Genomic DNA, 17,289 nt, shown 5'->3' with positions numbered 1-17,289 from the left:
AAAAGAAAGTAAAGAAAAACTAATAGTTGGTTTGACTTTCTTTACCTCAAACTTCCTTTGTCCCTCGGTTTCAAAAAAAAAAAAAGAAAGATGGTTAGTAGTGGTTAGTAGTATATATAACAGATTCAGCAAGCAACAGAAAAAATCCAAGGGTGAAAGTATACCATGCAACAGCTACAACATGCGGAGGTGTCAGAGCTGTGCCAGCAGTGGAAGAATTTGCTTAATGAAAATTTTCCCCAGGCATCCAATAATGTCGCTTGTGATTTCCACTGAAGATTACCCATCAGTTAGCACAAATTTGCTTTTTAATTGGCCTGTATTGCACCTGCCACGTTCTGTCTCCCCAGTCTCTGAAGCATTGGCAAAAGAAGGAAGGTGGATATCTGGGGGGATTTAATCTTAATACATTACAGGAAGGGCATACACAGCAACAATTAATGTTTAAAAGACAAGAATAATGTGCACTAGCACAAAGTGATGAGGAAGAGAGAATGGGACCTGGGGAGTAACTAATGAACAAGATTAATTAGCCACAGCAGAAAGATCTAAAGCTCCAGTGAATTCAGTGGGAAGCTTTAATTCTGTTGACTTTTGTGGGTCCTGGGAACAGCCCAAGGAGGCCAGAAGTAGAAAGTCCAGCAGCAAGGCTACGTTTATCTAGGCTTATTTTTAGAAGAATGCCAAAGTTAGCGTGTGCTGAAAGCAAACTGTAAACACCTGGGCAAGCTAGCCAAAGGGCAGGGCCATGCAGGAGGCTGACAAGCACACGGCATGGCAGCCCCAGCCGGCAGCAGGTATGCCAGGAGACAGAACCACTCCGTGCACTATTTGACTGTAAAACAGCTACTTGTTTTTGTTGTTCATGGTGGCATTGCTGTTGGTTGGCTTTTCAGGGTGTGGAAAGGAAGAAAGAAAATAAATAACCTGAGAAATAGAGGGTATTTTCATCTAGACGTGCAACAGCATGGAGGCTCTGCCTCATATCAGGCCTGGCGTGTTGCAGAGTGCACAAGCATCCAGTAAGAGGCAGTTTCCAATTTGGGAGGGTTACATATGAACAAAACAAACCCAGAGTGAAAAGGAAAAAGGGCCACACCAACCTGCTAGAGCTCAGGAGGCTTCCAGGAATCCAGGTGCAGTCCTCCATTCCGGGTACAGGATGCTCCAGGTCACTTTTCCTATCTCAGAAGGAGCACAATGCAGCTGACTTCACATTCACGGGTGCTACCAGGCATGCTGGCTTTCTGCAAGGTCAACCCATCATAGCAAAGGCAACCAAGCTGGCACTTTGATATCTCGTGGCAGCAGGGATGAATGAGGGCAAAGAAGGTGACAGTGGTGACCCAGGACCTGCCAGATTGGGGATCAAGGTTCCGGGAGGAGAAAAAGTCAGTAGTTTTGAGTAAGCACAGTGGGACACTGAGGAAGGAACACCAGAGCTAGATGAAAAGGGCAGCAAATCATCTTATTCAGGTAAGAGAGAAGAAAAGGCAGGGTGTCAGAGGGGTGGACAGGCCTGCTTTCCACCATAATCTAAACAAAATATTTACAGTTGAAATATCCCCTTATTTGTTGGATTGAGTAAGAACAGTTTTCCTCTAGAATCTCTGTAAATTTTGTTATTACATTCAGGTTTTTCCTCTTCAGTTTAATCTACATGAATCTTAAATACTTTTTTTTTTCTTTGTCTCTCTTTGCTCAAGTGTTTTATCTGGTGTTTGTTGTCTTGGGCCTTGCAATTGCTTTGACAGTTCTCACTGCGCAGTGTTGCTGGATTAGCACAAGCTGCAGCCTGCCTGCTGTGCCGCGGGTAAAACTGGCACACAAGGCTCAGCAACCTGAGTCATCACGAGCTGTTCCTTCTCTCTAAAGCTTTGTCTTCACCCTTGTTCTACTGGCCTCTTTTACTGATGTCCATATTAGAATGGATGACTTTTTTTTTTCTTTATAGGGAAGTGTTAAAATTATTTCAATTTCTTAAGAGCAAGACAAATTGAACTTCAAGTGTAAAAGTTTGTTAGAGACTGCTTACTTTTGTTAACATGTTCAAACTATTTCTGCCTCTCTTCCGGAATGGTTGGATTCTCCTGGCTCAGATTGCTATGTAAGCTTCAGAGAATATATATTTTATATATAAAAATTATGTTCAAGTTCTCTGCAGTGGCTTACTGGGATGTTCTGCTTCCAAACAGTGCAGCTTCATGGCAGCACTGCCAGCTGGAGCATATGACTTCACAGCTCCCAGATGTGGCTCCAGAGAAATACTGTCAGGCAGATAGCATGGGCAGCAGGGAGGTTAATTTCTAATGTATTCATCTCAAAGGCACTCCAGGAACTGCAGAAGGGAGAATGCAGTAAAGCTTCACAGGGTTGGATTTCAAAAGACAGTCTCAATTAAATATAAATAAATACATATTTCGCTTTGAAATAAAAATAAATTTGAAAAATTAATTCTAGGAAATGTGGGCATTTGTTTTTACTGTTTAAAACTACTCAAACTACTTTAAACTCTCAAAGTAAATTTCAAGTTTCAACTGGTTTTGTGGTTGTGGACTTTCATAAAACCTGCTGCATTTCCTTACAGTGGAGTTTCACAGCCAGCTTCAGCTGTGGGATTCTGCAGTGCTGTGCACGGGCAGCTGCTTCTTGCTCCTGCACACCACTCTTGGCTGGTTTTGCAAGTCTTGTCTCTTGTTTCCTTGGATTGGTTAAAGTAACCGCGCATATGCATTGTGAGTTGGTGGACAGCAATTTCTTCCCCTCCATTGAAATTGTTACATTTCAGTCTGGTCCGTGAACAGATCTGGTCCCAGCAAGCGTAAGACGGCAGTGGGAAGGGATGGTTGCAGGCAGAAGGGAGGCAGGACTGCCCCCAGATTTTGTGTGATTTTACAGTGTTTCACACTGATCATGCACACAGCATCTATTCTTTGTTATTCTTCCCCTTCCCCCCATCCTCCCGTCCCCTTTCCCCAGGTGCCTGCTCTCCCTGCCTGTCATTGTTTATTGAGTCCTTGGTTTATTTGCAGAAGAAATAAATTTATTCAATAAAGATATTCAAAATAAAGATATTCAGATAGTAGTTGTATAAGTATGCATATTTGAAATTTTATCTTTGCAGTGCTAGTCTGTGTTGTAATATCTATGATATATTGCTGTTCCCTTTACATTATAACAGATTGTCTATTATAGAGGCAAAATTTAATAAGGGCATGTACATTAACATTATGGCATAATTTCCTGGCTGCCAGACAGAAGATATTTTGAATGTTAAACTGTGTTTGATATGTTAATATATGATGTAAGTACCAAATGGGGCTCTATTAACATCACTTGCTTAAACATTTTCCAATTTTCCTGTTAAGTCAGAGCGGGGGGGAAAAAGGTACTTGGTTCAAAGCAAAGAAATCGGGAGCTATTTGATACACTTTAATAGCAGCCCAGTTGTTAAAGTTAGCAGCTATCTGTGTAAAAATCAAGCAAGTAGGAGAACACATCTTGTTAATGGTGTAAGTGCTAGCAGTCCACACACAGCGGCTTTCTACTCAACATAAAAAAAAATGAAAAATAATTGTCGTCATGTACTTGTTCAGCTGTCAGAGTCATCATTCAGAAATAGATGGGCTCTGCGAGGCAACTACTCCACCTTGCCTCTTGAATTTATGCTTCCAAGTTATCTGCACATTTCCTTTTTATGTAACATGTACAACGTGCTATTTAAAGGAACTTTAAAAGATCTAGGAAAATTGAGAAGCACTACAGTCGCATATATCAACAGCCCTAGAGGCAAATTCCACCTCTGCCAGTGACCTTCATTTTGACCAGGGACAAATTGCTTCTCTTTTTTGTCTAATATCATCTATTTTGTTTCTACATTACTTTTAAACCATTTTGCTTTGGTATCTCTTATATTGGGTTGGTAAATCCAGATGTGATGAATCTATGAGCTTCTCATCTCCTCTGGGGTTTGAGACAGTACCAACATGAAAATAGTAGTAGTAGTAGCAGAAGTAGTAGTAGTAGTAGTAATAAAATTGTAAAATAACTGCTTATACAAGCATAGAAAAGAATAGCTTTTTACTGAACTAGATTAAAGCAATTTCTTAATTTTCTATAAATCTACAGGTTAATCTGCTAAAGGGCAGTTGCATCTGTCTTACAGTTCAAAGAAGAGCAAATACTATAACACCTGAAAAGACTCTGAGGAAACCTTTAAATCAGTCTTCATTATGCCTGAATATTAGGTACAGTTCAAAGGCGGCTGTATCTCTTCTCTGTCACTCATACTACTACTTCTTTGTATAAATGTATACATGTATATTGTAAGCTTGTTATGTATAATGGCTAAAGTACACATGTATGATTACAAAATAGCACAGTCTTGATACGGTCTGTCCTTTGAAGGGTTAAAGTTCAGGATCTGAGCCTCTGCACAGAGTTGGCATTGACCTACAGCAGACTAGAGATTTGTCTTTGTCAGTCAGATGTGACATTTACAGCGATTTCCCACTTTCATAGTTTTCCTACCTTTGGTGCAACAACTGGTAATGTTAGAAGCAGAGCACAGGTTGTTGTTAAAAATCAAAACAGCAGCTGAATTTGCCTTCTACCCCTAGTCCTTGAACTAAGTATTTCCCTTTCTGGTCTGTGAATTGTTTGAACGTACCCTGAAAATAACTAAGCACAACTTTAAATCTGATCATGTTTTAGTTATGGTAGCAACATAACCCACTCTGTCTGCTGGTGTCAAAATTATCTGACTGAAATCAGCAAGAAACAGGTTTTATAAAGGTCTCTTTCTGTTCTAGCTGCACTTTTAGGATACACTTTTCAATCACAAATACATGCCACAGATTTAAGACCAATAAAAGCATCAACAATTGCAAAGGGCAGTCAAATCTGATCTTTATTTTAGAAACACTCCAGGGATTTGCAGCTCCCATGTCCTCAGCTATTCTGTCCTGGTCAATAAAAGAACCCTCAGAGGACTTTGAATAATTCTTCCCTGCAGGTTGCACATGATTTCTGAATGTGCAGGGGTTGATTCTGCAAAATCATTAACAACAGGAATGTTTAAGGTGATGGGGGGCAGGGGCAAAGATGCAAGAATCAGTGTTCTAAATTATATGCATTCAGGAACCGCTCTGAATCCGAAGACACACAATTGCAGATGTGAATGCTGTGCTTCAGCAGGGGAAGGAAAGACGTTTCCAGACAGAAGAAAAAAACCACTAACACACCTATTTTTCATTATGCTAAGACTACAAGTATTCAAATAGCTGACAGAACAGTAATTTTGCTAATTATGCACTCTACAACTTACACTATGCCTTTTCAGTCCTATGACCTTCGTGTTCTTCATGTACTTCCCATAAGACAAGGATGTCCTAGGACTTCCTCCATAAGGAAAAACTTCATCATAATAGTCAGCCATTCAGCTGATCAAGTTAACTAAGTTGCATAAGGTTATACACCATTGCTCTTATTCCAGTCTTCAGTAACTCCCTACATAAGCTGTTAAAATGATGACTGTTGTGTGATCTTGTTGGTTGGTTGGTTGTAGGGATTTTTTTATTTGGCAGCCATTGGAATGTCTTACAAATAAATTACTGTGTGGGAGCTGCAGCAAAAACTTGTGGTTTTTTGGTTGATTGTTTGGGTGGGTTTTTTTTTAAGATGTTGAAACTAGGCATCACAAATGATGAAACTGATATCAGGCAACTGAGTGAAAAATGAGTTTTGGCAAAGCTAGAGCCATTCTACAAAACCACTGATGCTTCTGTGCAGTAGCACAGACTTTGAAAACTTGTGGGTTGGGTTTTTTTCCAGCCGTATGATTTCCACAATTTTCAGTTTAGGATCTGGGGCATTTACAGTACACAGTACCTCCGTCCCAAGATGTAATGTGTTTTGATGATTTTGTTCATTGAAGAAGATACAACTCCAGTGTGGGGAAGGTGAGATGGAAGCTAGCTGAAGGTGGTCAAAAAGGACCAGGCCACAGGAACAAGAGGGGAAATGTTGTAAAAAAATCAAATGTCTGCTTTCTATAGTATTAATCTTCATACAATGTACAGTCACAGGTTCCCAGAAAGTTTTGCCTTACCACATTGTCAAAGTTAATTTGCTGTTGATTAGCAGACGTTTCACACAGTGCATGTTCAGTATTCGGGACTCCCTACTTTCACAGTGGTTTTCTCAATTTTGGCTGTCCTTATTCTACTGACTTCATAGGTATATGCTAGCTACTCTGATAGATTTGCAGATCACCAAACTGCCAAGCTGTTTAAATTCCAGTGGCATATGACCAATTAAACAGAATAATTTCCTAGTTCTTTTTGAGACACAGGAGGGAAAGCAAATTAAGCAAAACCAAATTTCAAGGAAACTAGATTAAAAAGGCTCAGGCAATGGACAATAGTGATTCCATTTCTCTGTGACTGCCAGGTAATCTGAATTCCATGCCATTTGTGTGTAACGGATCTTCCTTAAAGGTAAAAGAGTAGTAAAGAGGAATTGCACATTACCTGGCCCAGGTGCTGCTGGAGCAGCACCCAACCTCCGTATCTACTGTGCTTAAGGGAAAGGGAGAGGAAACATATCACTGTGGGGACCACAAAAACCCAGTGCCTATCTTTCTGTCATAAACCCACCCAAAAGTAACTGTGTTATTTGAAATGAGGATGTGGTGGACTTATTTCATAAGGCAGACATCTGTAAATTAATTTCTGTTAGGCAAATTCAAAGGTTATCACTCATCAGCATTCATCTTTTCATAGAAAGAATGCTCTGCTGACTTTGGACTTGGGTGTTGGAAGACATCCTCACTTCAATCTGATTTCAGCTCAGCAATGTTTTCGAACATGTTTCACTTTTAGGATCTGAGAATTCCCACTGGATTCACATGGACTTCTTGCATACTCAAATTCTCTGTGCTTAAGTGAGAAGCAATCTCTAATATTGGAGAATATCTAATGTGATAATGGTAATATTAATGGACAATCAAGAATTTAAGAATAATAAAATCACAGTCCTGAGAGCAAGCTGCAGTTCTTGGTGAAAGTGTGAATGCAAATTTGCTGAAGGATATATGGCTGGATGTTTGTGGGGTTTTTTGTTTTACTTGTTTCCCCATGCTATGATAGCATCCAAATACATTTTTCAAGTGTATTAAAGGTATTCTTTAAAGTTGTAAACTTCTTTCCTTAAAATGTTATGAGTTATTTCTGGTAATGGGAGGTAGTTGCAAAGCCTACTCCATAGGTCTCTAAGTTCAACAGAAAGGTTCAAATTCATTTCACTTGCACGTTCTATCATGTCCAGTGTGAGTCGGTCTCATGGCAATGTCTGAACACAGCTTTGTAACTTTGCTTCAATCCAGATCCGAAATACCAAGCTGGGACTGCACAGCTCTGTCAAACTGCAGAAAAAAAAATTGTATAAGCTGCAAATGAAGATGAAAGATAAACAAAATGGGTAATTCCAATTGAAAACTATTCAAAGTAGTGGACAAGAAAGAAAATTATGAGACTCAAAGAGGGTATGTGTATTAAGTTTCTCTCAATTCAAGCACTGCTGAAATAATTCCTTGCCTTGATCAAGAAAGGTAAAATGCTTTTGAAAAACTAGTGGATATTGCATTTCTTTAATTTATTTCACTTTTGGATTCAGGAAATGAAGTAAACTATGATGACTTCAGCAAAGTATTCGATATAATGTCACATTCTGAAGATGATGGAGAATCATAAAACAATCTTGAAGTAAGCACAGAAAGAGCAAAGCAACGTCCTTAATGACTGAGCTGTAAAATGGCATGCTCTATGAGGACTTTTTAAAACAGAGCTTTAGAATTGATTTTATTTGCTATGTTCATTAACACACACACACACACACACACACACAAAAGTAAGAGCATGTGAAGATAGTAACTAATTCTATGGCAAAGTTTGATTAATTTAGGAAGGGGTTTATATGATAATGAAGTTTTCTGGAGTAGCAGATCACAAGACTGTCCCTTCCAGCACAATGTTTTGTAAATTGAAATCTGTGTTGCTAAGACGTATCCAGTTATTTTTCTCATGTCTCAGACGCTGGCTGGGTATCTCCAGAGCCACATGCTGTTGGAGTGAAGAACCCAATTGAGGCAGACATGCCCACACTCCAGCCACATCCACCGTTGTCCCTTCTAGACAGATGGTGGCTGATGATCCAGCAGCGGCAAATATTCCCATAAGTATGGATCTGGCTTGGTGACTATGGACTATCCACTGAGGATAACACTTCCAAAGACCACAGTTAATGTCTTCATGTTTGTGGACACTTGACAGAGGTAATGGGTTTGGGGAATATGCTTGTTTGATTGTTTCTTTTGCTCTTCTGTTTTCTCAGACTTCAGCTGAACACGTCCACTTCCATCCTCATCGCTATGATAGATGTGTTGTCTTTTTTTCTCAGGTCTGGTATCATGTTCAAAGGAAACTCAGCGTCTGAAGACCTGTCTCATGGCTTTTTCTGAGCTTTGTCCCATATTTATCAGTATAATAAAACAACTCTGCCTCCATAGTGATTTGTTTGGTTGGGTTTTTTTGGGTTAGGTTTTTGGTTTTTTTGGGGGGTTGGGGTTTTTTTGGTTTGTTTGTTTGTTTGTTTTAATAAACATGCCAGGTGATATTATTTAAGAATTTTCCTATCAGGTTGACCCAACAGAACATTGCTGTAATATTTTGCAATTCGTTTACATTTATGTGTTCTTTTTAGCACCTCCTGACAAGAGAAGACCACTAATAGATAGAAGATAAATTTTATTAATTCTTTTTGCCATTTATAGAAATTTTTTTCCCTCTCTATATTTCAGCTCAGTCCCTAGTCATATCATTCTTTGCTGAATTATAACAATGTGGAAAAGGAGTCTTTTTAGAGGTAGTAATGATATTCTATTTTTTTCTCACAGGGACACCAAACATCTGGTTTCAAAGATAATGGCAGTAACAATTATTTGCATCATAGCCCAAGCTAACTTGATAGCTGAAAGCTGCTGTTATTATCTTTCAGCCTCCTAACCTGTCCCTAGTGAGACAATGATGTATGAAATTCTCTGCCATTTCTCTCTGTGTTGCTAAACTTTATGAAATGCACGTGACCTGACGCTAAAAACAAATTAGCTTCAAGGTTGCCTTTTGTGTTTGTTTTACATACGTAAATGAATCATGCAGACTGAATCTAAATAAATAAATAAATAAAAGCAAATACTTAAACATTGTTTCTCAGAAGGGAAGTGCAAACTCATAATAAATTCCCCTAATAGACCATCAGCTGTTCAGAGGCGCTGCCTGGAGAGGGAAATTGTTACCTCAGAAGAAGAGGTAATAATGAGTCAAGTTGTTCTTACTCATTACCACGAGGAGGATCTGCAGGGTGAACAACTCCGATGTACGGTTTATCCAGGTCATGGTTCTGCCACTTTTATTATTAATAAGATCAAACGTAAGACATTTACTTGGTAGCTGGACCAATGTATGCAGCTGCAAGAAAGCGCTGCTACCAGCCATCCTGCTCATGTGGTGGTGTCCTTTGGGGTTCTGCTGACCCTCTGAGCACCTTTCATCCTGTGCCAGCCCCTGCCTGGGGCTGGGAGCTGCATGTGGTTGCAGACAACAGAGGGAGGGAAGAGATGCTTCAAAATCTCACTCACTCACTGCCAGCTATATTCTATGCTCTGTGGTGCTTCTGCAATTTCCAGGACAAAGTGAGGAAGTCAAATGGGTTAGAAATCATCAAAAGGTCTGATTTTCAAACCCTGCAGTTTTAGTAGTGCATTTGTGTAATATTTCCATCTAGAAAAGGTCATATAGGCAGGAAATGGAAGTGATAAGATCCAGATGGGACAAACAACTAATTTTAGTATTGTCTCCTGACCTTTCCATTGCCTTCTTGAAAAATTTCAGTGCTGATATGGCGCTCTGTCAAACAGCTACCAAAATCCATACAGAATGTAAGTTTTATGAGTTTCACCATCAAAAAGCTACTGCCATCGTTTTCTGATGCTGGATTTCTGCAAGACTGTTTCATCAACATGGCAATCACATGCACACATATTGGTGCCTTTGTGTTTGTGTGTGCGTGTGTGTGTATACTCTCTCCAAGTGGTATTTTTTAAACAAAAATTTCTTGAACTGGCTGACATGGATTATTTTGCTTTCTAAAAGGAGCAATTTGGCATGGACAAAAACTACATTTCCCCATGCTGTTATCAACAATAAATAGCTCCATCACTACCAAGGCTTTCACATTGTCAGCTGTTATAACACCAGTGTACATATCCAGTGCAAGCATTCTGTCAGACTTTTTATTATATATATCCATGCTAGGGTATATCTCAGCTATATCTCTCAGTACTCCCTCATTTCCGATACAGATTTATCTCTGTCCCCTCAGAACTGTCGTTTGCTCCTTTTTATTACAGTGAAATATTTTCGGGGTGATGGCTGGATCATAAAACATAGGTCAGGGAACAGTACCCTGTGTTCACAACATGCAAATCCAGTTCCTCCTCTTTCCCATCCTTTTCAGCTTTGTGGATTTACAATGTCTTGTTTTCCTTCCTCTGGGTCCTTGTGCTATGTTCTCATATTTAGAGCTTGGCAGGCTGAAATATGTGATCTTGGTTCTAGCAACAGACTGCAGAGTCTTGGCACAATTGCCTACACAGATGCAAATATACTGAAAGTGCTTGTTATATGAGAAACCCTTAGCTCTTCAAAAGCAAACAAACCTCTTTTTTTTTCTTCCCTTCTTCCCATTACACTATGCTTATGCTTCCATTTAAAAATAAAGCAAGAACACATTTTAGAAATGTCTTCCATGCTTTACAAAAACACAGCAAGTTCACAGCCTTTGGTTCCTCTCCCAAACAGCCCATAAATCTTATGCAATCCCCAAATGCTCTTCCTTTGCATCCTCTAATGCACCCCGTGCCCCTAGGCAGTGATGCCTCTGGTGGGTGAGAAGACCTGGGGAGCTGTGACTCACCACAATGGGTACCACCCAGCCCCTAGAGCAGATGGTCTCCCAGTACAGCCAGGTCAGGGACTGGGTTACTGGGGTTCATCCCATCCCTCTCCACCTTGCCTTGTGCTCCCGTGCTCCTTAGCTCCATATGGAGATCAGCTTTTTATCCTATAACCTTACAACAATATAAAACAATACCCAAGGTTGGAGAGTATTTTTGGTGCACTGTCCTGAAAATGTTAATGAAGGTATTTTGCATAATCACTTTATTTCAGACAAATGCTGGACGCCATTTGGAAGAGAAGAACTAAAAAAAAATTTCATTCACTAACCAGAATATAAAAAAATATCAAGGATGACTAGGGGTGAAAGAACTGACAACATGAGAGATAGCTAATGCTGTACTCATGGCCCTGTGCCCTATTAAACAGAGAAAAGGAGTACCCAGCCATGAACCGAAAAACACAGAGCAGGAGCAGAGAGCTTAGGAGGGCAAAACAAAACTTCTGTAGAAATTATTTATGCAGTATAATGTAGAGAGGAAACTGAGGCTAAAATGCTCATAATATCTCTAGGGTGTGATTAAAATCTTTGAATTCACTGTGATTTTTCAAGTGCAAGCTGGACTGAGCTGAAAGGATGCTAATCAAGTGAGGAAGAATGAAGCTCAGAACCGGGACCATACTCAAAATTTGGTCTGCTGACCACCTTTGTTGGAACTGCTAACACGATCTAAGTCACATCAGTGTCTTAGTGAAGCTAGAGGAAATAGGATATGTCGTGAATGTTCTTCTTGCCCTGTTTTCTTATTTTGTTCTCCATTCAAGATGATCAAAGAGGAAAAGGGAACAGCAATTAGGAACTAAAAATAGCATTAGCAATATTAGACTTTCTGCTAGAAGATAGATCTTTGGGAGTAAGACTTCAGGTATTTAGCCAGCTATTTCATTTCAAAGTGTCTGACACATGAAACGAACTCAACAAAAAGAAGTTCCTTGAGAAACTTGAGGATCAATGTGACAGCACCGTTGTGCATCCTGGTTTCCAAACAATTTGAGTCTAGGGATGATTTTCCTAGCCTTTGGCATGCACAGAAATGAGTGTTTCTTTTAAGGATAAAAGTTGACAGCTGTTTATCATGAAGCAGAAGGTTCTTTCCTTCGAGCTTACCAGGACACCTCCCTGAATTAAATAATTTTTCTACTGGCTCAAGGGTAGATTTATAGGCACCAGATGCAGAAAAACAGTAAGCAACCATTTTTTCCCTGCAGGAGTTCCCACAAAGCTAAACAGTCAAGACCAAGCAGGGCCCCAGCACATGTAAATGCAGTGCTGCTGAAGCATGACATAATTTGTAAAGTGAAATGCATCCAGGCACATGCAGAGCCTCATTCATAGAAATGACACTGTACATGCTGTCATCTGCATGAGCATCGCTTAACAAATAAGTGGCTACAGGTCTGGAGGAGCAGGGGTCAGTTCATTTTCTAGGCTTTTCTTATCCACATCCAAACTCCTGAGGGAACTTCAAGGCCAGCAATGGAGTGGAGACCTGCACAGGAGGGACTCCTGCCAAGGTGGCACATTACAGCTGCTGCAGAGATGGCTAACACCACTTACTTTCTAACTACATTATTCTTTACTATTTGCAAAACCAAATAGTATGTTGTAGAAGCAACTAGAAGGTAAGCAGAGGGTAAGCAGAATGATGCCACTGAGATCAGGAGACCATAACTAGAATTTTAGTGATCCATATGAGGATAGTAGGAAAGATCAAAGTAGGAGGAATGTCTTGGACAAAATTTGTTAATAACTTACAGAAAAAAATGACCTACAAGAGCCTGCCATGCACCACATAATGCAATCAAGAAAAAAAAAAAAAAAAAAAAAGAAAAAAGAAAAAAAAAAAAAGAAAAAAAAATGTCCCAGCCCACCAGTCTGACAGAGGTTGGGGGGCAAACTCCTCCCTGTCTTCTCAAGTTTGTTTGGTGATTCCAACATGAGGGCTACTTACATACCACAAGCTTTGTTTTGCTTTCCTTGATTCTGTTATATACTCTCTTCCACAAAATTTTCAAACTCAGGAGATTTTTTTTTTATCATTTCCTTAACAAAAAGAAAAGGAATACGATGTAATAAAGAATAATAAAAAGAAAAAAAAAGGAAAGACAATAAAAACAACCAAAAATACCCCCCAAACCAGAAACTAGTTACTGAATGTTGTTAAAACTCAACTGAAGTCCCTGGAACAATGGAGAATTAGCATGATTTAAAGGAATGACCAACTTTATCTTGAACTGCCATTGTCCATCTGAACATTTCTTTCAATAAGGTTCATGAAGTGTGTGTAAAGTGTCTGCAATAGGACTAATTAGTCTTCCGTGTCAAAATTATGGTGACTGTAAATTCGTCAGCTAGGATTAGAGAAATATGTTTAGAGGTGAAATCACTTTTGGAAACACATTTGGCCACATGCATTTTTGTAAGACTAACTGATCAAAGGGTAACTCTTCCAGAAATGCCTACAATAAATTTAAGCAGGACTTAAACTCCTGTGTCAGTTTTGAAATGAGGACAGTGATTGCAAAGTTAAGTGGGTACTTTTGAGCTTTAACAAACACCTTGTTTTACACCTCATTCAAAAGCTAACCCTAATGGTCCTAAACACACCCTTCTCTTGTAAACAGTTCGTTGCAGTGCAATTGTGCTTGTAGGTGTTGGCATTTGATTTGTGTGGGAGGGTAGCTCTGTTCAGTCCCTGTCAGCCTCCTGGATCCCAGATCTGTCATTCTTAAAGATGCGGTACCTGGTTTTGGGTTTGGATGGGATCTATAATGATTGCAGGTTTTGGCATCTGTAATTACTGTAGTGTTGCCATCTCTGATTACTGCAGTGCCAGGATCTCTAACTATTGTCCTTCTTAACAGTGTCTTTAAAATATTTGTTATTTCATCCAGAGAAGGTGCAGCTGGATTCAGTATAACTCTGGCTTTCCCATAAATTATTCGCTGTTAGCATCCAGCTAATAGAATAAAATTTTCCTCTTTTGAGAAGTTTGATACAGAGGGTAATCTGTGGTTTAAAAATCAAATTACATGTTTCATACAAATGTTACTATATTGTTCTACTATTTATCTGCTCTAGCTGAAAATAAATAAAATTGTTAGTAAAACAATTTGGGCTTTGTGTTTTTATTGTTTTTATCCCTTTTCTTCTAACAAAACCCCTGGAGATTTTTTACTTCAAACTGTATTTGAAGCGGTGTATTCAAGGGATCATTTTTCAGAGAAGATCATGGCAGCTCATATATGTAGCCAGGCAATTTTACACTGTAAATGGTGAAGGTAAAGCTCAGAACTAGCTGCTGTACAGAGAAAAATTAACTTTTATCTAAATTTAGAATTGCATCTCTGGCATTTTAAGGAAAGCCCACCAACACAGAAAACCCAAACCAAAGCAGGGGCATTGGCTTTTCTTCTTTTGATTTCACGGCAGTTTTCAACTTGCGGTTAGTTCAGCAGCTCTGTGAAGTCAAAGTCAAGCCTAATGATTTCACTCAAGACACCTTCTTTGATAGACTTTGTAACTGCATGCAATAATCATTCATGGGAAGGGATAACTAGGGAAGAAAATCTATGCTTAATTTACAGCATTTTTGCTTTCCTTCTTCAGGAAGAGGATCAGGAGATCCCAAGGACAGTATCATGATTTCTTTTCCCCTGTTTACTGCAATTATCTGCTAGCTTTGCCCTGAATTTGGTGAATATCTGGATTTCCACACCATGCAGCCATACCTAATCCCAAAGAGACTTTCTGTTTCACTACTGAAAGCTTACAGTCCTCCTTTTCCCCAGGTTAATGTGCCTTTTCCCTAAGTACATCTACACTCCTGCATTGTGCTGGCGTTTCTGCTGAAGCATGTATGTCTTGCTCTATGCTCTCTTAGCCGCTCCAGAAAAACTGTTATCTTCATGGGCAAAGCAGAGTGTGGGCCCAGGCAAAGTATCCCCTCACAAGGCTGTGTTTTGAGAATAAAACAGGTCAAAGTTAATTTTCACCATACAATGGCTGTAGATTGCAACTAAGTCAATTTTTGTCCATGTACAATGTTTATTTTTATTTTAGCCTATATATTTGTTCCCATAGCTCAGAAGCACATAGAATTGCCTCTAGGGATTCAGCCTATTCTCTAAATGGGGCAATATGGTTCTCTTTTCCAGTTCTGGAAATTTTTTTTTTAAATTGTGCATCTGTACATGCTTCCTCTGAGGTTGCCTACTAGGGTAGGTTTTTTTACTCCTAAATCGTGAGGTTTAGGCCCTGGACACGGTTATGAAGCACAGTAATTACCTCCTTCAACCCTGTAAATCCCACTAACATCACGGTTGTCTTTTCTGCATGACTGTGGCTTTTAAAACAATAATGTATATCTAATGCAGCATTTTGTATTTCATTGATTTGTTTCCATTTTCCTTTTGACTCCCAATTTTTCTACCTGAAAGAAATTTTGTGTTAACATACCATCTAAGTTTTCATTTAATTTTTATTTCATCATTTCACTGTTGCGGTGGAAAAAAAAAAACATGCTTGCATTTGTTTTGTTACCCAGTAAAGATGATTGTGCCATGTGCTGTAAAAGCATAGGATTTTACATTCAAGTTGTCACATCCATAACACCCAGCTGTCAGGATGCTAAATATTTGTAAGCAGAAATTGCAAATATGTTGAATTAAAACAAAACAAAACAAAACCATACTTTGTTTGATTTGGCCTTACCTGTCAACTGAGACAAAACAAAAAGCGCTGCGAGCAAGTCTTGCTGCTGTGGTGAGCTCTTTAACAATATAGGGTTTTTTTTCAAGAAGGTCAGCAATCGTTTAAAGACCATGTTGAACCATGGGATTTGGGGTCTCACAGCACTATGTGAAAGGCTCTGAAGGTGCAGGGAACCACCGTTGGATGGACATGGTGTGTAAGCAATCACTGCTACAATGCTGTCTCCAGCCTGAATCCTCATGAGCACAGAAATGGTGCAGGATACGGCCACAACAGCAGGAAACAGAAGACTGGTTCTCTTGACAAGGGTATCTGGCACTTGGCATTTTCTCTTCTCCCCACAGAGATCTAGATATAGGAGATTAAAAATTTAGCTTGTGTTATATATCGGGGGCAGGGGGGACACACGACACGATGTGGGGGAAAGTGAAGATGGGGTTTTGTCTTGCTGTCTCAATGGACATTTTAATGTTGTGTAGAGTGACGTGTACCACTCTGCGCTAGTGGGCAGAAAACCGGACTGATTCCTTGCCTGTTACCTCTGCTTTATAAAGCAGTGTCCTATATATCTTTCCTGACTTGTACAGAGACAAATCTCATTTGAGATATAAACATTAATTACTTCCCAGATTTTCATGTTTCTTTGCAATAGAAGGCAGGAGCATAATACTAATTCATGCAATCTTACAAAAACAGAGGACATATAAATAACAAACCGAATGAGTGTTAGACTACTGGAAGCTCTTACCTGTGCTCTCTCACTGAAGGCACACTTTCAAAACAGAAACCAGCAGCATAAAATACTTTCATGAAAACGATCACTCTGCTTTATGCCCTCTGAAAAAGCATGCATGCACATATCTTTTATAACATATTTTCCATCACTGTTTTGAGTGTTTATTTCTTAATTCAGAAATACAAAACGACAAATACTTGTGAGCATTATACAGTGTAGCAAATCCTATTTTATACGTGTCCTTACAAAGTATTGTGAGTTTTCTAACTTTCTTCACATTTGAAGTAAACATGAAAAGGATAGATTTCTCCACAGGGGACAACTGAAATGATCAAAACTTTTCATTTAGATAAAATTAAAATTCTGATTTTAAATGCTCATAATATCAAAGAGTTTCAAAGCAAAAATGGTTTTAACAGGAAAAACAACACAAACACCAGCCATATGAAATACCATTCAACACTTACATTTTGGGGTTTTAGTCCTTTATTACTTCCAGAATTAAGGTTTGCTCATTGAAATCCCACCAAAAACAAAGAGAAAGTGAACTTAGCCTCACAGCTAATACTTAGAAAGAAGCTGAACTGTAATAATCATTGTAGGTAAACTGAAGAAAGCTACTTGCTGAGGTCTGTATGTGAAAACTGAACTAGATTTTGTAACCTCACATGAAAAGCAGAACAGAGGTGGCTATTAAGCCATTAAGCCTTTTTTCCCCTGTACTTGTCCTTTGCTTTTCACCTCTGTGTTTTGTTGGACACATACTT

General features: G+C 39.2%; 1 protein-coding gene across 19 annotated transcripts in view; it reads right to left on the bottom strand.

The window, feature by feature from the left end:
• The window catches only part of LOC308071282 (uncharacterized protein), a 98,882-nt gene that overhangs the window by 34,736 nt on the left and 46,857 nt on the right, over positions 1 to 17,289 (bottom strand). For 7 of the 19 annotated variants that reach the window (XR_013931039.1, XR_013931040.1, XR_013931041.1 and 4 more), the window contains one exon: positions 1,104 to 16,134. Coding sequence is in view for 1 of the 19 variants with exons in the window: in XM_080406467.1 (XP_080262593.1) it covers positions 15,787 to 16,134 (348 nt within the window). In the remaining 18 variants the exon portion in view is untranslated. The remainder of the gene's footprint in view (positions 1 to 1,103; positions 16,135 to 17,289) is intronic. The other 12 variants (XR_013931050.1, XR_013931051.1, XR_013931046.1 and 9 more) reach the window with 12 other exon arrangements.

The sequence above is a fragment of the Falco punctatus genome (genome assembly GCF_963210335.1).
Source record: "Falco punctatus genome assembly, chromosome: 11".
Lineage (NCBI taxonomy): Eukaryota > Metazoa > Chordata > Aves > Falconiformes > Falconidae > Falco > Falco punctatus.
The sequence above is the reverse complement of the archived record's forward strand: the minus strand, read 5'-3'. Positions and strand labels throughout refer to the sequence as shown.